Consider the following 27,500-nt stretch of genomic DNA (forward strand, 5'->3'; position numbering starts at 1 on the left):
AAAAAACCTCATAATGTGTGTGGCCACAAAAAGCAGGTGAAACGAGGTTGTGTTTCACTCACAGGGTTGAGGGGTGGTCTGGACCGGATGAACTCAAGGATGACTTCATGGGCGCTCTTTTTTAACCTGGGGGGGATGTCTGCATTCACCTGGAGCCCCCCAAAAAATAGCACAAGGCAGAAAGAAACAAGTTAACAAAGCCATGAATTTATGGCCCAGCGTCCATAACAATGGCAAGCCAATCCAAGTTTCAAATTAAACCGGTAACAAGAAATGTTAACGGTTGGTCAGTGAAGCTCTGAATGATGAACAGTGTATTATTTTGTACAGAGGTTTTTGGAAATGAGAAGCCCTTGGGAAACAGCTTTGACGCTGACCATGACCTTGCGGAGTTTGTAGCGCTTGGATCTGATGTCGTCCATGAGCATTTCGTAGGGCGTGAGCTCGTACTCGATGGGAAGAGGGTTGTACAGACGCTCCTGGACCTTCTTCAGCTTCACACCGTCCCGAAGGTCCCTCATCACCTGCACCCAGAACCGCGCCTGCGGAGGAGGGAGAGGAGGAGGTGGAGGAAGAGTTGAACGAGTGAACTTTAATCTGTACAGCGCCAGGCGCCAGTCTCCAAGGACTCTACAGTCTTCAAAGGCCGGGGGTCTAGGTGTTAAGTGGTCCGTCCGCCTACCCAGTCGGCATTCTGCAGCTCGTTCAAGTCTCTGCCGGCGTCCTCCGATGACGACGCCTCGCCCTCCATCTTCCGCAGGTTCTGGGATGGAAAGGGACAGTCAGAGGGAAGGAAGGAGAGCGTGAGAGGAGTGCAAGAATATAGGTGCAAAAACATGATGTAGAGCATACAGCTTTCACGGGACAATCCAATCCAGGGAACTACAGGGAGCCTGGAATCCGGGGATAAAACAGTCTTTTCTCCAGTTTGGACCAAAGGAGAACTTTAATGGGCGACTTTTACGGTCCAAGTTCTGTTTCAAACCCCAAGTTCACGTAAAGCCAAGAAAGCCCGAATGTGTTTTTATTTTATGTGTATCTTAATGGGCAGTTTTGGTAAGAAAAACTGAATATAAGCTCAGGTTTGGCCTGCATGTGTTGTATTTTTATCTTTACATTATCTGCCAAGGGAATTATTCGCTTTTTCTTCGGGATAACCCTTAAACTAATCAGTTATCCAATTATAACTATCTACCCATCTTGTCATCCAAACACTGGTTATCTACTGCTGTATCGAGCTTAGGCGGTCGCTCGCAAATAACATCATCCAGGCCGTGTGACCTGCGTGGCTTCAAATTACGCCAAAGCCGCGGATTTCCATTTCAAAAGCAGAGCAGAGACCGTGCCAAATATTTTTTCTTAAAAGGCTGTTGGGGACAACACAGGACAGCATGGAACATCTGGAACAAATTCCGTTTTTGGTGGTGGTGGTGGGGGCACTCACGGAAAAAAAACCCAACAACATTGATTTAGCCACTTATTCTGCTCTCTCGCGGTCTCTCTCTCTCTCTCTCTCTCTCTCTCTCTCTCTCTCTCTCTCTCTCTCTCCTTCCCTCGTGTGAATCACCGCTAATTCAGCCGCCTTTATGTGAATCTGCAGCAGCGGGAGGAGTCTTTGTGGCGAGACAATGGCGCCCTGTGGATGGCTACAGGCCGGCGGACGGACGGACGTCCTGTGGGACAGAACCAGAGGAAGAGGAAGAGAAGGTGGGGAGGAGATGCTGATGCTTGTCTTACACCTCCTGGGTATCCATCTCCCTCTCTCTCTCTCTCTCTCTCTCTCTCTCTCTCTCTCTCTCTCTCTCTCTCTCTCTCTCCCTCTGTCTCTCAAAACCACACATATCTATTTACACATGTTAATAAACACGAAGGGTCTATACATTACGCTGCCCCTGAATGCCTTATGCGAAATATCCACCAGAATCTTTGACAAATGCCTTTCTTCATCTTTCCCCACCTTTTTCTTCCCACTTCCAGATCAGACCATTCCTCCCTGCATTAGGACTCCACTCGCTTTTGTAACAGAGACTTATGCAACAGACCAAAATCCTCCATTCATTCAGATGCATCACGCACAGTGAAAGGGCACCAGCAGCAGTGTGTAGCAGGACGGAACCCTGCGGTGGAACAGGCCGACACATAGAGAGAGAGCGAGACTAACACACACACACAGACACACACACACGCACACGCACGCGCACGCGCACACGCACACACACACACACACACACACACACACACACACACACACACACACACACACACACACACACACACACACACAGACCCCTGTGGGAAACTCTCGAGCTCACAGCTGAGACCCTGAGTGTGCTTTGAAGGGTGAGTCAAAGAATACATATCTCTGGTCTTAAGGTGATCTCAGCAAAAACAGTAGCTTGGTACTACAACAAAATGCCATCATTGGTTATTATAAATACTGTATGTGTATGTGTTATATACTGTATATGTATGTTTGCAATCATTACCTATAATTTCAAACCAACTATGATATCTACATGTCACTCCAAATGCAACGGAGTGAGTTGAGAAGCATCCCTCCAGTTTGAACAGTTCTTTCCATGTTTACCCTTTGCTTATAGAGCAATAAGCAAGAGAAAAGTAAAGAAATGTAAAGGAGATCTACCACAATATCATCATTGCACATTGCCCCCCTTGAACAATACGCTGCATACTGTAGATTATAATCCCCTGAAGAAACACTGTACATGCTCGGTCTCATACTGTACATACATTAATACACATATACATTTTTATTATGGATTATTTGGTTGTTATATTTAGCTTATTTTTTAGCCTATAAACAGTAAGTTTGTTATTGTTTGCTTATATTTTTTGCTTGATTATTTTATTATTATTTTATTGAATTTTCATTCCTACTTTGTTTTGCACAGCCTTCAGATTTTGCCCTCTAGTATTTAATTGCACTGTCCTTATGACTGCATGTGACAAATTTAAAATCTTTGAATTGAACAGTTAGACACAGTCCTGATAACACTCGATAGTATGCAGACCGGTAAAATAAATAATAAAAGAAAATAAAAGAAATCACCACGGAGCTCAAATGAGAACAGTAGTAGTAATTGAAGTGTAAACCCTTCAACCACAATAAAAACTTGAACCATAGTCAGACATATCTCCAGATGTCATTGTTTAGGTCTGACGCAAAGGCGAACAAACCGGTTCTTCCCCACAATGACCCAATATCACCTGGACGTTATGCAGAAAGGGTAAAGAAGCAGTTTTGTGATCCCTTCGATCCAGTTTGCAGGTGTAACCCAGAAGATCCATAATGGATAATTGTCAGGGAGGGTTCGATTTGAATGGTGTAGTTTCCATCTTTCTGTTTTTGAACCTTTTTCTATACAAGAGTAACACAGTGCTTTGTATAAGCCAAATATCTTTGGTTGAACCATAGAGCTGTTGTGGGTTGAAAACAAATGCTATCATTACGAATTATGGTTTCGGTATATAAAAATGCCAGGATACAGATCAAGAGTTTAATTACAGCATTATTTACGATTTTAAATATGTAATCTATGTAATATATATGTATATGTTAAAAATGTAATAAATATGTAGTATTCAAGTATGCATGTACAATTATTTATTATTATGAGTATCATTTTATTATTATTATTTTACATTTATTTTGCTTTATTTTATTTCCATATGTTTTCTTTTGCTTGCGCACTTCTGTCAATTTCTGTCGCTTTAACACCTGAATTTCCTGAGTAAAGGATCCCAATATTTCCTGGACCTATATTTGTAATTTTGGCTACAGGGTGTCACAGACCCACCGCTTTGGCACTCTTGATTTTCTCCAGGAAGGTGCTCAGCTCCCTGGTCTCAGCGTAGAGCGCCCGGCACACCGCCTGGTAGTGGCTGGGAGCATCTGACTGACTGGGAAGATGAGACGTACAGAGCTAGAGAGGAGAGAAAGAGGATGGCAGAGAGAGAGAGAGAGAGAGAGAGAGAGAGAGAGAGAGAGAGAGAGAAGGAGAGAGAGAGCGACAGAGACAGAGACAGAGACAGAGAGTGAGATGCATGAAGAAAAATAAACCGTTACCTTGAATCCCGACAGTACTAAGAATAAAGGGAAACAACCCAAAATCTAATCTAATAGTAAATGCACATCATTATATACCAATTGTAAGCTGAATGAGGGGAGAGTACTTTGGTACAATTACAACATATGTTTGCACATTTGTAAACAATTGTCATTGAGTGCCGAACACAATCCACAGTATGTATGGGCATGGGGCAGTTCCCATGGGTATTCTGGACAGCAAGCATTCAAAACACACACACACACACACACACACACACACACACACACACACACACACACACACACACACACACACACACACACACACACACACATACACACACACACACACACATACATAGTGAGGACAGAATATGTCCCTGTCACTCCCAGATGAACAGAAGGTGCCCCGGGCCAGTGCTTGGCATGGTCTCGGCTTCCATTCATCCATACTCTGCATTCCTTAGTTAAATGATTCCTGGGACATGAAAAGCTCTTCATTATTATCAGCTCCGTAAGCTTCTACTTGGACTTAAATATTGTTTTCGTGCAAATGATATCCTCTATCAATGACAACAACACAGGAGCGAGACTGTTTTAAGGCTTATAAGATGATTAGTAAAATAATTCTTCAATTTAAAACAAATTTGCTCAATTGGATATGTGATGCTGATACACAATTCTTAACAGGGGTACAATTAGGAACAGATTAAACCTATTAAACATATTACAGAACAATTTTTTCTAAAGCCCTTTTCCCTGAAACTGAAATACTACTACTGTGTGTGTCTATTACGACACTGAAATCTGTAAATCCACTGGCAATTTTCCATATTGGCGTAATGTGGGAAAATGATGGTATGGCTGTGAATGGAAGTGTGTGTGAATAGAAGCAGTAACATTGCTGGGACAAGCACGTAAAGTACTTGTGGAGCGGAATCCAAATACCAGCAATCCACAAATAGTGGGTTTTTACAAATGTTTTAAAAGTTCAAAAAGTTATTTGTTTTCGGGAAGAAAAAAAACACATTGGAAAAAATGAGAGTCCGGTCCAAACCGTGGCGCTCGGCTGCCAAGACGAGAGACTCAAACACATTTTGTCTCTAGGAAGACTGTCCAAACGATCGCATCTACACCGGATATAACGTACAAACCCTAACCCTTTACTGCAGGTCATGTATCCGTAACATCAATCATCTAATGTGGGAACAGACTCCATACAGAACTCCTCTATAAAGCAGGCCAATGTGTGAATGACTACCTAGGGCCTTTTTTATCCAGCAATGTTATGGATTTCATGTGGGAAAGGGGCTTGATGCAGATGGAGATGGAGCGATGGTCAATGAATGTAGGACGAAGGATGAAGGGAGGAAAGAACTGAGGCAGTGATCCAAGCAGACAGCCCGTCAGCCTGGCTAGACTGCGAGTGAGTCTCAAGTCCTACTTCTAAGTGTGTCTGCGTATGTGTGTGTGTATGTGTGTTTGTGCGCTTGCATGTGTGCGTACATGTGTGTGTGAGTGCATATATTTTGAACAACCATGCATGTGTGTGCACCTGCACACAGTCATGCAGCTCTCCATCTCTACTGTACATGTGCAGTCATACATCTGTGCTTAATGGAAACAATTTATGTAATCATACAGATGTACAGTATTGTCCTAAGTTGGTTGCGTGATATGTGTGTATGAGTGTGTATTTGGGGTTGGTTATGTTAATGAGAACTAGGCCACATAAGGCTGGTCCTGTGCTGCATCAGAGGGCAGAGGAGCAGTTCCCAGGCATGTGACCCAGACCCACTGGGATCACAACAGCCAGGCTGCTCTGTGCTGATAATCTCCACATTTAAAGCCATATTCCATAAATCATAAGTTTATGTTTCTCTTGTTCTGTTATTATATTGTTATCAAGTGCCATTTTTTTATTATGATGGGGAACATTGTAAAATAGTGGAGAGTGTGTGACTTTGATTGTGTTCATTTACATTACAAAACAAATAATGAGAGTCAGTTTAGAGGTTTAAAAATCGGAAAAATGGTGACCTGTACTGATTCTGCACTTAAACCGATTCTGCATCACCAATAAAAAGAAAAACAAAAAAGAAAAGAATGAACAGCATAACAAAAGAAAAAGAATGAGTACATCCCACCTTGAGAACATCCCTATAGCCGCGGCTTCCGCAGGCGGTGGCGGGGTCATCTTCCGCCTCCTCGTCTTCCTCTGTGGCGTCGTAGCCTTCGTCGGGGCAGGCGTCCCGCTCGGCGTCGGCCATGTTGGTCATGAGGTCGATGAGCTGCTCCAGCGGCGGGCTGAGCTCCCGCTCCTCGTTCTCCTTCAGCCCGTAGTCCAGGGCCTTGTAGATCATGATGCCCAGCGACTCGATCACCTGTTGGGAAAAAAAGCATACATAACATACACTTAGTTGGAGAAATTAGAGAGTACGGGGCGGATGTTGTTCAAAGATGTTTACATAAACAGTAATTATAATTATACGTTTTGATGAAATGAAATGAAAATGTTCTCTTTTGTTGTTGTACAAGAAAATCAAGCCAAATGCTATATCACTACTATTTACCGTTATTAATGGGAAATTATGTTGAAATTATGTTGTGAAGTTTTCCATTGTAGTTTCTATCTGAGGTCACAAGATGGCGCCACTTGCTACTGTTTGCATTAGCAAGACCATGTAGGTGGAGTGATACCAGTGACGTGAATCCAGGAAGAGAAGTGGTTGCCCGTGGCAACAGTCATTATTAACAGATAGTGGTCATTATACCTGACCGCTGATCACTTCTATTGACCAATCAGAATCAAGTATTCCACAGAGCTGTGTAATAAATACACACACAATACCAATACTGTTTGTGAGACGAGCTCAACCTCTGAGGCTTGAAAGGTCTCTACAAGTCTTTTAGCACATGCAAACCTGCAGCGAGCTCACACACACACACACACACACACACACACACACACACACACACACACACACACACACACACACACACACACACACACACAGGTACACACACACACACACACACACACACACACACACACACAGACACACAGGTACACACACACACACACACACACACAGACACGTATGCACGCATGCACACACACACACACACACACACACACACACACACACACACACACACACACACACACACACACATATAGTGGCCTTTTATAAACTGAGCAGCCTGGCCCTGGGGGAGATTACTGAGGGACGATCATGTGATTCACTGACGCAGCAATAAAAAAAGGCCATCCTCTTCATCATGGTCGTTGTAGATTTCTCTGTACGCCACAATGATTGCACAGCCCCTCCCTCCTGTCGTTCTGAAGGAATGCTGCTGAAATAATGAACTTCCCACATCGTTTGATGTTGTTCTGCTCTGTGATGATGGTCATCACCTGTCTGCAGTCTAAGGACCACCACCCCCCCACATACACACACACGCCTCAAATTAATAACAGCATACACTATAAAGTCAACCAAAAGGTTTGGGTATTACCTAAATTAACTCTGCCTGCATAAACATCCATTTTATTAACCATCACTTGTGATTGTATTCAAGAACCAAAAAGACCTTCAACAACAGAACGTGAATAGAAGCTGATACAAAATAATCTGCATTTGATTTGAATGGAGAAGTGTTCTGCATGGTGACATTTTCAGAGAGCTCAAATTTCACAAATCCATAAATAGAAGTCGCAGACCCCCTTGGTATCACATCGTCTTCTGACATCTAAAGATGCTCAGCAGGCTCAGCGTGCACTTAAGAATATTATTCATATTCATACCCTATACTTTATACAGAAAACAGAACTCTGCTGAGCTGATATTGTATCAGAGTACCTGTTCAACATTATCGCCTCATATTCACAGGAAAGTCCTCATTACACACCCTATAATAATAATAATAATAATAATAATAATAATAATAATAATCATAATAATAATAAATATAATTATCATAATAATAATAAATATAGCTTCAGGCAGCAATACACAGGGTCCAGGTTAGTCTTGTTAGACACAAATTACAGTTTTCAGGGTTTCCATAAAACACAGTATTACTTCGTATCGACACCAATTACAAATTTTTAGGGTTCCTATGGAACGCAGCATCAGTTTGTGCTGTCGCTCGTCTTTAAATCAGCATTACTACTAAAACGAGCAACAATTTACAAGTTTCCATTGAACGCAGCTGACGTAATAACGCGGTGACGATTCATCTACTGATACACTTGTTGCGTGTTATGACTTTATCCTAAAAATGTAATTAAAAGCTGGCTGTCTACTACCTGCAGTGGCTGTCTACTTCCACAGACTCCTACCTCACGGTGTCTCTGTGGAAGGAAATCACTCCGTGTGGAGGTTCCCAACAACACGGCTCCATTCAACTGGATTAAACACCGCATGACTGCATTCAACTTTTGGGACTAAAATAAAACGGGACACAATTTGGACCCATTGCTCCGAAGCTGCAAGCGAACTCCATATGTGAGGACACGTCTCGACACAGCTCAGATACTGCCCGAAGCAACCACTACTGACCGATGCAGTGTACACTACGCACCTCGTACGATGCCAATGCCCCGCCCAGAGCCACAACCTGCACATATATCACAAATTGTATGATGATGTCACCAAGCGCCCCCGCTCCACCACCCGACCCTGGAAGTTGTAAAACCTTGGCGCATCGGAAATGTGTGAAGGTTCTGCTACTTCCGGTAAAATTTCATCGGTTTTTCGCAAATTCCTAAATAAAGAGTCATGGCAGATAAAGCCAACAGTCACCAAACCGAGCGTGCCAAGGCAGAGACAAAGGACGAAATGGTAAAATTGGTTGGAGGAGATTATAACGGATGTGTGCGCACTGAGAAGTGAAAAGCGACACCCGTCGGGAAGAAACTACGTGAGAAAGTGAGAAATGAGAGGCATTGGACCGACGGGGGACAGCAGGGGAAGAAAGAGAATGGAGAAAACATATTGTACAGATTCATTGTACACCTCAGCCGAGTTCAAAGGGAACGAGGGAGGTCAACCGGGGAGGAGAAGGGTAAGACATCAAGAGAAAGAGGGTGATTAAAGAGGAAGGGGAGAGAGCGTATTATGGCGAGACGGGAGATCAAGGGCGAGGCCGCACGACTCCTCAGATCAATGGACGACCGGTGGAGGGAAGGGCGGGAAGGGAGGGAGTTGTGCGGGCGAGTCTGAGAACCGGCCCTACGGGGGAGGATCGCTCCGAAACCTGAGGTGAATGAGAGCTCTTTGTCTGAGCTCCACACCCACTGACACACAACACCTTGCGGGCACACATACACACACAGACACACGGACACACACAAACACACACGCACGCACGCACGCAGGCACGCACGCACGCACGCACGCACGCACGCACGCACACACACACACACACACACACACACACACACACACACACTTACACATACACACCTCCTCGAACAAGGACGTTAATCTACATAATTCCAATCACACATACAAAACACAGACACAGGCGGAGGCTTTGATGCAGATTCTATCTATCTATCTATTTATCTATCTATCTGTATCTTAAACTTCAGTGGCCATATCTATAACTGGAACATTTGCGGGGCGTTATTTCTCTTAAGGCAAAACCTCTATGTGACAAATAATCTCTTGAACTTGACCTATCGCCTATCTTTGTTCACGATGAACTGCGACATAAAGTATCTGTCTCCTTTCCACCTCTTTCACCTCCAAGAGTCACTTTCTGGAGCCATTCAAAGTACATTCCATTGCCTCTGTCCCCAGTAACTGTAGCAGGTACGAGGATATGAATAAAAATATGATATAAGGACTGAACTTCAGGCTGACAATGGAACATGTAACATCTACCCTATATTCCTGTCCAGTAAACTACAATATCATGTAATGGTGTGAAATAGGCCTGATGTTTGCATATACAGTTTACATACTTTACAGTTATTATAATGTTTTCCGCCGATACGTAATTGTTCCAGACACAAAATATCCCAAATCCCAACCCCTATGGTCAAATTCCAAAAGTGCAGCCGATTTGCGCTTACAGTACATGAATGCTGATGCTCTCGGTATGAGTCACATGGCAGGCATTGTGGATGTCACAGGACGGATAAAAAACAAAGCAGCTTCCTGACAGTGGTGCTCGCAGCTCGGCCTCGCTCCGCTGCTCCTCCTCAGAAGGACGAAGGAAGGAGGTCAGCGAGCCTCTCTCATGGCGAGGTGGCTCTGAGCTTAGAGGGAGAACATTGTTTGGCCTTCTACGCCTTGTTCACTGGGGAAGATACGATAACACAGATCAGCTTTGTGATGGAAAGAATGCCACTGAGAGAAGTTAGCGATTTGTTTCTACTGAGGGAATACTCAGTTCTTAATAGAGGCCGATATAAACACCCATCAGCCACAACATTAAAACCACTACTAAACACCACTAAAGTTGTGTAGCTCCCCCTCTTGCCACCATAACAGCTCTGACCCTTCGAGGCATGGACTCCACAAGACCTCTGAAGGTGTCCTGTGGTATCTGGCACCAAGACGTTATCAGCAGATCCTTTAAGTCCTGTAAGTTGCGAGGTGGGGTCACCATGGATCGGTCTTTTTGTTCCAGCACATCCAACAGATGTTCGATCGGATCGGACGCTAACCCTGGCCAGCCACGTGATGGAGAAGAAAACGTGATTCATCAGACCAGGCCACCTTCTTCCATTGCTCCATGGTCCGGTTCTGACACTGACGTGCCCATTGGAGGCGCCTTCTGCGGTGGACAGGGATCAGCATGGACACTCGGATTGATATGTGGCTACACAGCCCCATACGCAGCGAGCTGCGATGCACTGTATGTTCTGACACCTTTCTATCATAGCCAGCGTTAATTTTTTCAGCAATTTGTGCTACAGTAGCTCTTCTGTGGGATTGGACGAGACAGCTAGACTTTGTGCATCACTAAGCCTCGGGTGCCCATGACCCTGTCGCCAGTTTACCAGTTGTCCTTCCTTGGACCACTTTTGGTAGGTACTAACCACTGCATACCGGGAACACCACACAAGACATGCCATTTTGGAGATATTCTGACCCAGTCGTCTAACAAATTATGTCCCATACAGTTGAACGCTAGGCCAACAGTAGGCCATTTTGAATGACATATATTATTATTTATATATTATTTATTATATATCTATTTATTATTTGCAAAAGCATAGCTGTTATCTAGGACATAGTATGGTGGTAACGGTTAAGACATCTAAGAAGGAACTTAATCCCTCTGGGGCTCCATTGGGGCGTTATAGTAGCGGCAGTAGAAAACTGGGATTGCACTTGAGGTTTGTGTGTGTGTGTGTGTGTGTGTGTGTGTGTGTGTGTGTGTGTGTGTGTGTGTGTGTGTGTGTGTGTGTGTGTGTGTGTTTGTGTGTGTGTGAATATTTGAGTGTGTGGAGGGAATACCACCAACTACCATTTCCAGTACTAATAGCTATTAAACTTTTGTTTTCTCTTAAAATCATGTTGGTGGCTTATACGGCCAATTTACACAGTCCAGTGCACTCTGATTACTGGGAAATATTTCTAGAATAAAGGCATAAGCACATGGTAAATGCTGCAATGTGACTTAGTAGTCGTAGTTTTTCACTAATATCCAAATGATTTAAGTCATTACTTTAAGTGTCAAACTGGGCAAAACAAAACAGCGTTGGCACTTACTGCCATTTGTTTCTCATTAAATTGACACTTAACACATTGCCTAAGACACTCAGACTCACAAAAAGCATGTTTAGAATCAGCATTAGTTACAACATCATTTAGTACGATTAGCATTAGTGCCAGTAGGCACCGCCATTTTTTGATTTCATTACATTTGATTAAACATAATCCATTCATTCTATTATGTTGCCTCAAGAAGTCCAGACAGAGCCTCTCTTGGACTTTGCTCCTCAAACCAAAAAGATGCCCGCTTCCACATCTAAACTTGCAAGGGAACATATTCGATTCCTCCATCACACATGAAACAAATAATTTGTGTCATAATAACCCCGTGGGTGGAATAGGAGATTCCTTTCACTTGCCTACGCTCTGACCTCTGACTGTCATATGACTGAGCCGGGTTTGTTCTGGTTCACTGTTTGGCAGACAAGCAGCCGCTCAGACTTGAGCGTATAAAGGCAAACAAAACAAAGGGGGAGGAACAACAAAAACACACCGATTGAACCACGCACACACTCGCCCATTCTTTGGAGTCAGCCCCAAGTCGTCATCTCTCTGCCTCGCATTCTGTCTCTCGCTATAGAGCTGATAGAGATGAACGGTTAATGTTTGACGGGGAGGAATGTGATTAAGCATAATCCACATTCTCCAAAGGTTCCACCACATCATGGGACCGGAGTGGTCTCACGGCGCTCCAGGGGGTTGTTGGCGGCGAATCCGGGCGCAGCCCTCTGCAGGATCTCGGAAACCGCGTTAGGGAGGAGTGTTCGAGATAACGTTGTAAAACTTTATGCTGCCTCATGTGCCTCTTGCTAAAGTTATCAGGATCACACGGAAGTAATATGAACCTGAGCACATATCGATATGGTGATATGAGACTAGATATCATCTCAAGGATTTTGATTATGGATGGATGGATGGATGGATGGATGATCGATAGATAGATAGATAGATAGATAGATAGATAGATAGATAGATAGATAGATAGATAGATAGATAGATAGATAGATAGATAGATAGATAGATAGATAGATAGATAGATAGATAGATAGATAGATAGATAGATGCTCTTGTGTGCATGAGCTGGGGGTGAGTGCTTAGGTGCAGGTGCATGGGCCCAGCTAGGGAGCGGGTTCTGATACATATATACAGACACACGTGTTATATATGCAATATAGTTGATAGTTGAATGTTGTCTCTAAGGCTGCGTTACGTGTAAGATAAAGCCGTTTTCTGAACTTCAGACTGTTCCAGATGTTCTAACCAATGCCTCTACCCGCTGGGTCATAATATCCTCATCCTCATACTAATGATTGCCGTCAAAAATCGTCAAAGCATTTTTCTCAAAGTTCGAGTTTGGCTCAGTGGCTGCCACAAAGAGAGAATATATCCTCAAATATAAACCGGTACTCAAATAAAAACCGGGCCGCTAACAAACACTGTCTACACGAACAAATACAAGCCTGCCTCAAATACAGACTGAGGGAAAAACTGATCTGAGCTGTAGCGCTGTTCCAGTGCAGAGCTCCGAACTCATACAAAGAAAAAAACCATTCTGTGTTTTTGTTGTGGATGTATTTAATTTACTCCATTTCCTACTGCTGTGTAGCAGATCACTTCTTGGGGCAAATGCCCCGCTCTGAGCACTCTCGCTCTCAGCACTCCAAGCAGGAAGTGATGCGTTCAAGGTCTGAAAACTGTAATTGCCCCGTCGGCTACCACCACAAGTGCGACTTTTAGGGTAGCTACTAGCTCCCTCTTTTTTTCACCATACATGGGTTTGCATGGCATGGCACCCAAACGGAAGATTGATTTAAAGTTCATACTCAAATATGATCAAATATACTTATTAAACAGAGGGAATTAGGTACAAAAATCTGCCTCTAATAAAGGCCTGTTACCCTCTGCAGCGGAGGAAAATAAAAGCCTGGGTCACTATTTGAGGAATTACTGTAATCTGACGTCCACAGCTGCATTACACCACCAACACACTCTGGTTTGAGTTCACACAGTTTGAAGGCAGGAGGTAGAGCTGGTCTTCTAGTGATCTAAAGGTTGCTGGTTCGATCCCAGGCTCCTCCTGCTAGCATGCTGTAGTGTCCTTGAGCAAGACACTTAACCCCTAATTGCTCCTGATGGCTGTGTCCGTCGGTGCTTGAATAATTGTAAGTCGCTTTGGATAAAAGCGTCTGCTAAATGCAATGTAATAATGTGTGTCACTTGTACTTTTGAGGTGAAACTAATCCTGCATGCTGCAGTAAATTACATTCCTAAAAAATCAGTGTAGAAGGTTTTTGCGAAGAGTGAGAATTCTGTGCTGTCAAACATCGAGGCGCCCTTCAAAAACTTGCCAGTGTTTTTTACCAGCCAGTCTCTCACACGCTGCATTGTAAGAACTCATCTGTGGTGGAAAGCTGCTTAGCAGGGATTTGTCCATAAAGTTCCACATTCCCTGCTTCTGCAGCAAGGGCTGTGTGCGCGCATGTGAGCATGCAGGCTTGTCTGTGTGTGTGTGTGTGTGTGTGTGTGTGTGTGTGTGTGTGTGTGTGTGTGTGTGTTTGATCTATTAGCCGTCCATCTGTTATTGCGGTGATATTGCCAGGGAATCCAACAACCCAAGCCCAGGACATTAAACAATAGCCAAAGCAGTGAAACCCAGAGGAAAAATTCCGTTAGACTTGTTTAACCACCATTTTAACCATTGGCTCTGTGGCACCATCGTTCAACAAAACGCAGCCGTTTATTCCAGGATGTGAAACACAAACACTCCTCCACTTCCATGAGGCTTTTTCTAATACACCACCAGGCTATTGAGAGTCATATTGTGCCTGAAACGGGTCTCAAATATCATGGAGGAGAGCTTGCGATTTGGACATTTCCACGAATATTGTGACAGTCCAGCTGTGAGGTGCTGAAGTATCCAGGAGGGAAAAAAACCTCCGGGGGAAAAAAGACCAAGTGGATCACACTGTATGACTTGGAACATTTGGTTATTATGTTACCCATGTTTGTTAGATAATACAACTTTCTTTTGCAGTGTTTTACTTTGGAACGTTTACTCATTGGACTCTTGTACGTAAATAGCTAGACATGTGCAATTAGTGCTATTAGTAAACAACATAAAGTCCACGGTGAGTTTGCTGACAGCTATTGCACAGCAGGAATGTCATCCACCGGGATTAACACACCACACCACACCCTTTGCACCACAGCACTCACTGTATCTATAGCTGCCTTCACACATGCACTGTAACCCTGAAATTATCCAGACATTACCGGATGAGCTGTTTGCTTGAACGCAAATGTCCGAATCATTTGGACCGGACATGAACCAGCCAGCACCCTAGTGCAAAGTCTGCATACTGTCCGATTGAGCAGTATGTGTGGATAGAGCAGGTGACTGTCCGGGCATTCACAGCGAGCGAGTGGGTGTGTTGCATGTAGATGACGCCTCTACCATGCGGCTGATGACGTCATCAACACGCCCACACACCAAGGGTGAAGAAGGATAATTTCCTTCGTGCGGATCTGCGTACTCCTTTCTGCTTTCCTTTATATTCCTTTCCACTCTTTCGTTTATATTGCGGATAGAAAAGTGTTGTATTCCAAATCTGCAAATCCACCTTATCAACCTAAAAATAATGCCGCTGTATCATTGTGTCCGAGCCTGAGTGTCCTCACAAACACAGGGTCTCATTTGTCATTTAAGGTATTTGAGGTAATAAACAAGAACATTAACTCATGAGTTTCACAACGCTAACTACCGCTGGCGATGCATGGTCTATGTGACTGTTGTATTCTATTTCTCCATACAGAAACTAGTGGGAACTAAAACACGGGGTCAATTTGTGTCCTAAGATCTGCAGGTAAAGTTATAATCCCTCCATGGGTTGTTCTCCATCCCCTGTTATTTACAGCCGCTACATTGTATTCTGTAGAATAAGGCGGGGTAGTGCGTAACGGACCAAAGTGGTGCTTGGACACCGATATCACTAAGGGGTGTAACGATTCACTGACACGAATCGGAAACAGGTTTCAATGTTAAAGATGCGACTACATCAATACGTGGACTCCTGGATCGATCTAAATGTACCATGAACTGGTCGATGGCCTGATTTCTGAAGCTAAGTTTCGGTCGACCGAAGCTTTGCTGCTAATTCTACTTTATTCTAAACTAAACTGCTGCGGAACACTCACTGATCTAACATCACAAGTCATCCTACTTTCAAAATAACTTTGTTTTGTTTGAAGACACGGGGAACAGAACGCAGAGATCAAGCCCTCTCCGTTACGCAATCCACTGTCCTGATCCAATGCGGAGCGGGACAGTCCCATAGTTGGGTTTAAAATGTTTGTTTCATACAAGTAGAAACTAACGGAAATAAATAGATCTAAAATTAAAACGCAGGAACACCGGAACCGGCAGTGCGCACTGCGCTCTCCCCTCCGATTCCGAGTTAGGTTTTAGTTTTTCATTTTCCATACGAGTAAGAAAATAAGGAAACGAAATAAATCGCCACCTTTCTCTTAATCCTGTTCAGCCTGAACCCTGCGCTGCATCTCAACGTGCCGTTCAGAGCATCAAATGATTAGGATATTCTAACGTTCTAGATGGCGGAAGAAGCCACGCGTTCGTTATCACACACTGAGGTTTATTGTTGCCTCCAGGCCACTGTTTTGGCTATAACCTACGCCACTGAACCAACAGTCAAACAACCATCCGCACTTCACCCTCCGCACGCGCTCTCTCTCTCTCTCTCTCTCTCTCTCAATAAATTACATATTATTATATCTAAATGCCATAAAGTAACAAAACTACTTATATACTGTATCTATTTGCCGACAAAGCAATGGCACTTTTGTAGAATTGGCTTATTTTAATTTAGAATGGAAAATGAATGTCTACATTAACCAAATGTTAAGAACTGTATCACATTGCATCATATCGCATCGCAATCTAATTGTTCCGTATTAAAATGTATTTTCCTCAATCATAGTCCTTATCGGATGGTCTTATAAAGGAGAGATGCACACCCCTAGGTATCATCACCCTTAAGGTCATTCATTTTACGGTATAACAATCAGGAATAAGACACTGGAGAAAAAAAAAAGTACAGTATATGGTCCCCACTATTCTGTAGCTGTGTGACGATCAAAGATAAATTGGTATTAGAAGAGTTACTCACCTCTGTTGATGTGCAAGGGCTGTATTTACCTGCAGAGAAATGAGAAACGAGAGACAAATGTGATAATCGATCAGATCAGCTGTGGGCTCAAAAATGACATACTGTACACTATATACAGTATAAAGTAATACATAGATATACTGCGGATCGCTCGTCGGTTGCAATGCCTAAACACATGTGGCCTGTGGTTGCCCAATTGGTTGGTTGGTTGCCCAATGTATTTGGTATCTCCAGAAGTGTATACAGTATATTCCCAGGTTCAATGGTCAGGACGATGACATTTGTGATAACTCATTTAGAGAAGTCACTGGCAAGCAGTTAATGGGTCATGTGTGATATTCAGTAACAATTTGCTCACATGCATAATTTTTAATCACACACTGAGTCTGGAACGGCTCGCAGCTCACAGTGATTACCGCTCCTCTTCCCCGTTTTCCACCCAATGAACTTCAAAGAACCCATTCTGCCCAACAGACGCCGTCGTGCAAACTAGGCCAATCTCTGTCTCCCTCCCGAACTCCATTAATTCCATTCCCGCTTTTCCCTTCACTTGAATGGTTCAAGCAGCTACTGATGCTGAATCTCTCCTTGGGCGGTAACGTGACCAAATACGCCGCCGACAGATGACCCTCGCAACAAATGGCGATATTGTGCTGAAAGTATCCGTAATGAAAAATACATAAAGCACCAACATCGTCTCATGACCGCGACTTGCATCATCAGCTCGTAATGTGACATTGCAGGCTGAGAGAGAACAGGCGATACCGTCGGGGCTCCATGTGATATTCTATTCACACATAGGCTCTGTCTTTACCACATCTGCTGTCAAAGCATTGCTAATGTATGTATAGTGGTACCGACATACCAATCTTTCAAAAAATATTTATTTTTATATTGAATTTTTTTTTTTTAATATTGTATTTTTTTATACAAACATTTGTATTTAAAATGTTTTTTTTACTTTTTTTGCAATTAATTTCATTAATGATTACAATTTAATTTATTGCGATGCTCTCTTTCCATATTTAAAAAATATTTCAATATTTCTTTAAATATTTACAAAATATTGCTTTTTTTCTTTTTCAATAATTCAAATTCAAATTCAAATTTAAATACATGGATCATTTGTGTGTAATCATTTGTATGTATGTGACCTATTTAATGTTCAGTTGAGGATTTGTTTCTAAAACAGTAAATATTATGGCGAAAGCCCACAAAGAAACCAAAGAGACAGCAAGTTAAGTAGGTCAATATTAATGTTAACGGGTGATAAGATGACAAACAAATTTTAGAGACATGATTTAATTATGTCCACTTGTCAGCTGTCCAGCTTTGGCGCAAACAGCGTCCGTTATTGTCTGCCAGCTTTTAAAGATACCCATGACTTTCCTGGTGAGTCAGTATCCCGGCTTTCAGCGGCGGTACTGACTGATGACTGACTACAACGAAGCCAGAGTCGGGCTGAGAAATGAAAACGTTACTGTAAGTCAACTCAGCAGAAAGAGGCTTCAGCACTTCAGCAAATACGATTAATATGTGGGAAATATTTCTTTGACTTGTCTAAGTTCCCCAGCCTGAGGCCGCGTCTCCGAAAAGCGAGGGGATCCTACTGAGAGGCAGATCAGAGGCAGTACAAGACGGTAGCTGGAGCTGGTAATGTACAGACATTTACTGAAGACTTCTCCCAAATGTATACCAACGAGAGTTGGAAGAATTTTGATTATAAAGGTGTCTGAACGATGACAGCGAGACATGGAAGTGTTACAGAGAAATATAAGAAAAAGATCTTTGTTTGTCCCACCTTTCGATAGCCCTATTATACCGCCCTATTTGATAAATATCACCATATAAATACAATTAAATGGCCCTAGTATATCACGCCTTCCAACATTACAACATTAGTGTCGATAAAAAAAAAATTTTTTTATGACAAGCAATAAAACAAACCAGAAGCAGCTATAGATAAAAACAAGAAAGGCTGCATGCTCTGAACATTACAGAACATAACCTTTCCCATTTCCCATGTCACTTTCTGAACTAATAGAAAAAATATTATAAAGCCAACACCATCATCCACCATCATGGTTTCCTATCTGCCCTCCCAGAATGAGTCCACGTTGTCAAATGACAGCAGAGCTCAATAGACTCTGTATATGGCAGCAGAGGAAAGCGCACGTCCCTTGGGCTCTCAGGTAATCCGTTACAGAGAGAAACAGAGAGACGTCTTCATCACTCAGTCGTTGAGCGTGCTCTGCCGTCTATTTAGTCTGTAGGGAACTGTGATGACATTATGGAGAGCAGAACTGAGTGTGCCTGTTTCACCAAACACCTTCATGTGTGTTACTGTATGTTCAAATAATAAAACTTCCTCTGGGACTGTGTTGGTATCAATTCCACCTGTTTTTCAATCTCATCGAGACCAGTGACTGGGATTGCTGCCTGCTATGTTTCTGAGTCTGTCATTAATAGTAGACTTAAACAACGGTACTCTATCCTTTCCCAGTTAGTGGCAACGTCTGATAGCTACAGGGGCCCTGATGGCCAAATGGGAAGCCCATACCCCCAATGAAAAAGTCAGACGTTTTAGCAGGCATCCATCCCATTGATCTTCCTAAAAAACGCACACTCACATTCACTCTCTCTATCTATCGCTCTGTAGGTTTAAACCTAGGCCAAAACTTGATCTGTCTCTTAACCTTAAGCACCCTACACACACACACACACACAAACACACAAACACACAAACACACACACACACACACACACACACACACACACACACACACACAGATACTGTATACAGTAGGTGCTTTACAGAGTAGTATAGAAAACCCCTTAAAAACAAGACCAGTTGGATTTAGCAGTTGAATCGTGAGAATAAATCAGGAGATTAGAATATTTAAATCTTTACAACAGCATTAAAGCCTCTTTATGAGGACGCAAAATTATGAGGGCAAAATTATGGGATTAATTATGAGATTACGAGGACGCTAAATGTGTCCTGATGATCCCAATGCCCTATTAATGCTGCTGGGCGTTCATGTGTGTTTTAAACCATGTGTGCCCACACACACTGATCTATGTCCACATTCCAGCGCCTTGACACCTAGATGCTTAATCACGCTGATCTGATTAAGAGGCCATCAGGCTTACAATAAACAACTGCCCAGACGGCATCACCAAAACACAACACACATCACTATATTTTGTTCCAAGCAAGCAACAGCATGGGGGTCGGTGGTGGTGGTGGTGGTGGTGGAGGAGATGGATGCATTCCTTTGTTGTTGCATGGTGGGCATGGAGACACTTTGGCCGGTGGCCAGGTGATGGTCAATATACTGTATATGTAACTGTCTAATGACACCAGACAATGAAACATCAACACCTGATTGTTTTGAAATGGTAGGATTGAAATGAAAGTAAAGGTATAACTACTTTATAATGCAAAATCACAACAGGCCTGACCCCATCATGACAAAATACAAATAAAAACAGATTTTCAAGGGTAAGAATGTCGTTGTTGTTGTTTTTTTACCTCCAATTCATAAACGACACTTCAATTGACTATTTTTAATTGGCATTTGTACACACACGAGCGGCCTAAAGGAGCCTACAGTCAACATTATATAACAGTGTACCTGCGGGGCCCCGGCACTGGACCCGGACCGCGCCGTCCCTCTGGACCCGGACGTCCCCCGGTCCCTCTAACCGCCTCCCGGGCGCCGTCGTCAGCCCGGCGGAGGTGGAGGTCCCCCTTCGCTGTCCCCTGGCCAGCGTCTTGCAGCACTGGTAACACACCGCCCAGGCCTGCTCCTCGTTGATGGGCTGGCTGTAGAGCGACAGGATCTCCTCCAGAGAGAGATCCTCTCCTCCTCCACCCTCCGCTCCATCCAGCTGCTGCTGCTGCTGCTGCTCATCTCGGTGGACCGCAGCCTTCATCAGCTCTCCGTCGTCCGCCATCCTTTCATCCCTCCATTATCTCAGGCCCGAGGATGCAGCCTGGAAGCCTGGAGGCATGGATGCTCTCTCCGCCTCCTCCTCCTCTGCCTCCAGCTCCACACCGAAGTGGGGACCGACTGAGCCCGACCCCTTGCGGTGCTCCGCTTTGGATGAAAAATAACGAGTCAGTCCGCTGGGTCTCAAAGCCCGTCGGGTTTCCGCATCAACGACCACGCTTCATACGTCACACGCACGTCACGCTTTCGCTGGCTACTGCAGACCATTAAAGTGATAATCTTTGATGTAAAAAATATATCTTTTTAATAAAAGTATTTAATTGTACTTATTTAGCTCGTACTTTTTAAGAAACAACCCTTCGACGTATTTCAGTTCTACACGTGCCCATCTTATGTGCAGTTTCCATTTGTGATGAAATGTTCGTCCCTTTCCTTGACGAGCCGTGAACAGTAAAAACAGAAACACCTCAAAGATTCATTGGGTGTTCCGACTCTTCAGCGGTTTGATTCAGGCGGTGGAACACACTTCAAGTGAACGATGAACGATTGTGAATGAGCTCCTCGCAGGAATCAATTACTTACGTCACAATTATTTATTTTGGTGGAATGTAAAATGTAAATCAGTCATATTCAACATGAATATTCCAAATACCTTTTTACACATTCATTTCAAATCCTCAACAATTATTTTCAATTTGCAACTTGTGAGTTGAAGATTCCCAGGATGTAAGCCGCTTGATGGGCGTGCTTGAGGCTCACGGCTCTTTCCGATACTGAATCGGGAGTCGGTCTCAGTGGGTGCCTGTGTGTCTGGCTGCAGCTACCAAGTCGCTGTCGAAACGAATCGACGACCCCCGACCCTTGACCTGACTCCGACCTCCCGACCCCTGACCCCCGACCCCTGTGTCAACTGAAAGATCTGTTCGCTATGAACAAATCTTTTGCGGGTCTTTCATCTCTAGCTCTCCATCGTTGGCGGCAAGGGTCCACCTTTCCCGGCAGGAATGCAAAGAGGAGTTATCTGAACATTTGGGATGAACCGCTGCATTGGCAGCAGAATTCTGTGATTTCATTATTCTGCCTGAAGCTGTGTGCATTCATGATCATTTCTTCTTTAAAAATAACATTAATTGAATTGTCCCCTGGCTCTCTGTATGACCATGACTCATCGCTGGAGGCGACTGTAGCTTCCTCTCTCTCACCATACAAAGGAATATTTAAACCTTATTCACATGTACATCATACATTGTATGTAAACTGGGGATATACTGATACAGATACTGGTATCATATCATAATCATATCATGTCAATCATTATGTTCTGACCCTACTAACAGCCCATATACTATACATAATAATAAAGGGGATTTGTTCTTAGCCAGAAAAAATACAAATACATTTAGAAATCAAATTCATATTTATTCATGATCATCGATCAGTGGCATAGAATACAATACAATAACTATATAGATCTCTTTTGACCTCAGATATTAACATGAGGCAACAACACACACACACACACACACACACACACACACACACACACACACACACACACACACACACACACACACACACACACACACACACACACACTTGTTTGTGCATAAACATCTAATAGCCGATGTGCACCACTCGTAACACTCGAAGCAAGTACCAAAATGTAAGGCACACACAAGTCTCTGTATATCTATCTGGAAGATGCAGATATCAATAACATATCAAACAGACACAAGTGGAATGGCTGTTATTACAAGTCTTGAGTTTAAAAGGAATCCCATTCACAAAAGTTAAGTATCTGTCTAAGGTCACGGCGGAAGTTTCATTGGTGTGTTCTTAAAAAAAATGTAACTGTAAACAAAGGCACAAAAATAGAAGTGATCTTCTGAGTTAATTATTGTTTCTTGTTTTGTCAAATTGGCAAAGGTTTTGTTTGTGTGCCTTCGAGCACTAATGGGGCAGCATGCAGATCTGAAGTGCTTTCCTCCATCCATGCGGAGGGTCGTCGGGGCAGCGAAAACACAGGGCGGAGGGAGAGGATTTTGATGGGGGGGTAGACTAGAAATTTGATCTACACTCAAATAGATGAAAAATAAACAAAAAAATAAAAAAGGTTAAACTTTGAAGTCCGGTATGTTGCAGTCGATCTTGTAGTAGACATAGGGGTAGTACTCCTGCTGGCTCAGATTTAAACCCGGGATGTCCATCGCTGACTGGAAAACAGTGACAAGATGACCCATGAGGCGTCCGTTAGTATGTGCAATGTGTTGTAGTACTGAAAAACTCACTCCGCATCACACAATTTGGCCGGTCCACATCCACTCGGGTGTAACACCGATAACAACACTGCGGCACAGCAATGAAAGAGACTGACGGCTGCGGCCTCATGTTGGCTTCGGCTGAAATGCGGAGTGAATTTCGCATTGAACATAGGTTGCGGATTTGTCCCCCATTACTCGCATTGAACTCTTGATGAGAGGACGCTGCCAAGCATCCAGTTTGGACAAACAGCCGGAACTTATCTACATACCGCATTAAGGGGTCAGTGAATGGATGAATGGTTGAAACAGCAACATCCAAACTATTCCTTTAAAACTGTACTTCACTTACGTCAATAATGGCAGCCGCACTGCTGTCCAGATGCTTGTACAGATCATTGAGCACCTCCCTCAGTTTCTTCACAGTCTTCTTGTTGGGCTGCAGGAGCATGGCCTGGAAGTTGACTGGCAGCCCGTATCTGGAGTAACGCCACCAGACAGGATGATAGAAATCAGCATGACCACGCCAAATGCACAAACTAAGCGACATCCTCAAGTGTAAGTGTTCAACGGTGACACTATACCATCACTGACACTGAATGTGGACACAGTACCTCAAGACAGATTCCACAAAGACCTCGAGGGCTTTGATGTGGATCCACGCAATGAAGGCTTCACTAAAGTTCACCTTCAGCCATCGGAAAAGTGGGCCCTACAGATGGAGGAGGGGAGGGGTTATCAAAACGACTTTTCAAGTATTGACTATCGACCAAAAACTGACCAGAACCAAGGTCCTTTCCCACCACTTACAAACTGCTTCTTCTTATCCGTGGAGAGACGGGCCATCTCCTCTTTGTCTGCCTTCATTTCCTCCTCGTTGTACTGGAAGTCCCTCACTTGGAATCTGGAAAGCGAAGGACACCACGAGGAAGGTCAGATTCACTCCGACTCCACCTTTCCTGTTCTTTGCCTGAAACATCTAGGAGGATAACTGCGGCTCTTTTTAGGCCTGGATCCAATTTTCCTTTATTCCAACAACGGCAATCATCTCTCACCAAAATCGAATTTAGCGCAAAATTAGGTCAGAGCCAATAAAAAGGTCCAAATTGTTATTCTTCAATTGGATCTCACTTTTGGCAGAATTCATAAAATCTGCTAAATCTATAATCCTGTTTCCTGCTTTAAATTGAACAACAATGGGATCGTATCGTGGACCAGGAAGCAGTCTGGGTGTTTCTCCTATTCATGTTGACCTTCGAGAAAAGTGTTTTTCTTTTTGTTTATTTATTCTTACAATCCTGTCTGCTTGGTTTTAAACCGCTCTTACTTGTTCTCTCTGGCCTTGTGTCTGAAATCGTCGACGGCCTTCGTAAAGAGCGTCACACTGAAAAGCCCGCTATCATTGTCCTCACACAGCAGACTGGGAGAAACAATTACAAAGAAGAAGGACGTATTCACAAGCCTGTTTTTCTGTTAATAAAATATCAACAGGTGTAGCAGATATACAAGCGTTTAAAAACGAGACGTTTACTTGATGGCTACCATTACTTTGAAATCTACTCAAACTTACTTTGTGGATCGAGGCACCACCATCTCAGAAAGTGTTTCATATTTACCCTGCCAGTCAGCATACGCCGCCCTTAAAATATAACACAGCAGATACCGAGTTAAAATCAATCTCTTTTATTTTTCGCTTAATAAAATGCATGTAGGTATATTTGACTGACTGTGTGTTTTCCAACGGCTATACATAAATGACTTACTTTTGAACAACCACCAGCAGAGTGATGAGGTACTCTGAGCCGAGTACAAAGTCCTCCTTTTTAACAATGTCCGCCAGGCTCCTGGTCAGCAGGCTCCCCCTAGTGTCACACAACGGCATTGCAACAGCATGTTCCCACTGGACAATATTTCCAAAACAATTCAGTGGAATCCCTGCAGCTTTCGGCTTAAAATAAGACTGTGATGGCAACACAGTGGCTTATCCACGATGCCTCTCATTCTTCATGTACACGCCCTTCGTCATCAGTTAATAATGTACCAAAAATATCTCGATAAAACCTATACTGTCCATTAAAACTTCAAAAATATAAATCAACCAAATGAAAAAAGCAAAAAAAAAAGTTATAAATAATATAATTTAGCAACTTTTATTTGACATATACACAGAAATACCTTTATTTTAACGTAAAGTAAATCATTTCCACATATTATATAACTGATTGAGCTATTAAGAGCTTGGTCTTGGCTATGTAGAAAATATCAAAATAAAGTGTGTTTAGATGGAAGTGGCTAACTATGAGCCAGTCTAGTGAAGTGTAGAAGGGGCAAAATGCTGCTAAGGGGTTTACTCACGTATTCTTCCTTTCCAGGTTCTGCAAATTCCCCTTCAGGTTGTTGTACACGGACGCCCGGGCCTTCAGGTCGTTATCGATCTGGCTGACTTGCTGAACAAAGAGGAATGGGGCATGCAACATTTCTGTACATACATCCAACTCAAATTATTCCATATTTTCTTATAAATGGAGTGAGAGCCAAACCTTTGAAATTATTTCAGAGATGTTTTTCAGTGATTGTTTGATGGGGTATTTGGCCATGTCCCACTGGAACCGTGTAATGTAGGTGACGAGGTCGACTGGAAGAGAGAAGGGTGAACACAGAGTTTTTCTCATCAGCTAATGGTACAATTTATTTGATCACAAATCTCATTAAAACATGACAACATGGAACTGATTTCAATGATTATCTGATTGGCAACGAAATGACAAGTACAAACGGAAGAAATTAAACAATCAAACATTTATCTGTTGGATTTTCATTGACGCATTGACAGTAGTGGAAAGAGGCACATAATAATACAACTAAGCATGACTGCGTTGCACAATAATAGTTTAGAATAGATTCAGAATCAGTTTTACAGTCTCCACAAAAATGGAGAATACATTTTTTTTAAATAAAAACTGAATAAAAAGGGAAATGAAAATAAATAAATATAATTTGTCAAATATATAAAAATAGCTCAAAGAATATAAAACAGAAATAATCAGATATATAAAAAAATATATACTGAATATACTAAATGCGACAGGATGCACATGATAAATTATTGTTATGGGGATATAGAATATAAATGATAAATATAAATTATTACCATTACCATTTATATCAGATAACTGTCCTCAATTAATGATGATTGATATAATCCATAATTACTTAGGCTTTTATTTACGCAGACATGTCGACCTAGGTGTGAATAAAGGAGAGGCTACTAAGGGGGAGTCTTTTGGTAATTGTCGATTCACCTCCGTTTGCGAGCAGGTTCTCCAGGACCTTGTCTTCCCTGTCCTCCAGCACATTGGCCATGTACTGAGCCACCTTCTTCACCACACTGCAAACAGCCAGGAGACATCAAAACACTCCGATCCAACACAAACTCTGTGCACGGAAAACGTGCGGACACAGAAGCACCCGTGCAGAGTGAAGTAAAAGGGTCGGGGAGACAGCGGGGGCAAACTCATCACTCACTCACACACACATCAAACAGATTTACATATCCCCGAGATCTGCGGTCAAAGCTAAACTGTGAAGAAGTGTTACCAAGAAGAGAATCCGATCTATTTATTCATCTATCCTTCTATATCTAGACCAAAAGGGGAGTTACACAAGACAGCATAGTTGCCATTCCATCATTAACCGTCTCTCAAAACAGGATTCCGGTTTGTTTTAGATCTAAATCACTTCTCCAATGTCTAGTTACAGACAACAACATAAACCGGTGAAGAAAAAGGTAATCAGACAAAGCACTTGATAGGGGAGCAAAAAAATGCTTATTATTCTTTTGATGTGATTTAAGTATTCAGGTCATCATTATAACTTGAATGGACACTCTCTATGAAGAAATGTATCCCAGGCAGGCTGCGGTCTAACAAGTCAAACTATGTTGTAATACTGGACTTTCTCAGAGTTTCTGAAAAAAAAAAAAAAAAAAAAAAAAAAAAAAAAGAGCAGTTCCATCAGCAACTGGCTGTGTGAGAGTGATTTTGTTAACGCTTTCCAAAATACTATAAATAAGTCAAACACATCAGTGGCACATTAATCACCAGACTTGAATAATGTTTTCAAACCCGGGATGCTGCTGTGTCACCCAATTGCAAATAGCTAAATTTAGACTGTTTTCCCGTTGGCCTCAGACCCGTGTGACATTCCTCACCAAAATAAGGGAAGATAAAGAGAAGGGATTTGGGGAAAGTAAAAATCTTGTGATCGGCACTGTGGTCACAGCAGGTCTGTCTAGAAGA

At 42.9% G+C, this 27,500-nt stretch overlaps 2 protein-coding genes across 2 annotated transcripts in view; both read right to left on the reverse strand.

Annotated features, from left to right (window-relative positions):
* The window catches only part of LOC307233496 (protein spire homolog 1-like), a gene marked incomplete at both ends in the record, with an annotated part of 29,884 nt that extends 8,936 nt beyond the window's left edge, over positions 1 to 20,948 (reverse strand). The window contains 7 exons of the mRNA XM_080004832.1: positions 63 to 149; positions 378 to 542; positions 683 to 763; positions 3,819 to 3,944; positions 6,217 to 6,453; positions 16,989 to 17,017; positions 20,627 to 20,948. Coding sequence (XP_079860958.1) covers positions 63 to 149; positions 378 to 542; positions 683 to 763; positions 3,819 to 3,944; positions 6,217 to 6,453; positions 16,989 to 17,017; positions 20,627 to 20,948 — 1,047 coding nt within the window. The remainder of the gene's footprint in view (positions 1 to 62; positions 150 to 377; positions 543 to 682; positions 764 to 3,818; positions 3,945 to 6,216; positions 6,454 to 16,988; positions 17,018 to 20,626) is intronic.
* A 1,445-nt stretch (positions 20,949 to 22,393) lies between these two features.
* The window catches only part of LOC307233596 (V-type proton ATPase subunit C 1-A-like), a 7,342-nt gene continuing 2,235 nt past the window's right edge, over positions 22,394 to 27,500 (reverse strand). Inside the window, exons 4-13 of the mRNA XM_080004944.1 lie at positions 26,505 to 26,590; positions 25,743 to 25,837; positions 25,558 to 25,649; positions 24,966 to 25,064; positions 24,773 to 24,841; positions 24,530 to 24,622; positions 24,013 to 24,106; positions 23,817 to 23,914; positions 23,555 to 23,681; positions 22,394 to 23,157 (exon numbers count right to left, since the gene is read on the reverse strand). Of these exons, the coding sequence (XP_079861070.1) occupies positions 23,059 to 23,157; positions 23,555 to 23,681; positions 23,817 to 23,914; positions 24,013 to 24,106; positions 24,530 to 24,622; positions 24,773 to 24,841; positions 24,966 to 25,064; positions 25,558 to 25,649; positions 25,743 to 25,837; positions 26,505 to 26,590 (952 nt within the window). The 3' untranslated portion in view covers positions 22,394 to 23,058. The remainder of the gene's footprint in view (positions 23,158 to 23,554; positions 23,682 to 23,816; positions 23,915 to 24,012; positions 24,107 to 24,529; positions 24,623 to 24,772; positions 24,842 to 24,965; positions 25,065 to 25,557; positions 25,650 to 25,742; positions 25,838 to 26,504; positions 26,591 to 27,500) is intronic.

This window comes from Zeus faber (assembly GCF_960531495.2).
Source record: "Zeus faber genome assembly, chromosome: 8".
Taxonomy (NCBI): Eukaryota; Metazoa; Chordata; class Actinopteri; order Zeiformes; family Zeidae; genus Zeus; species Zeus faber.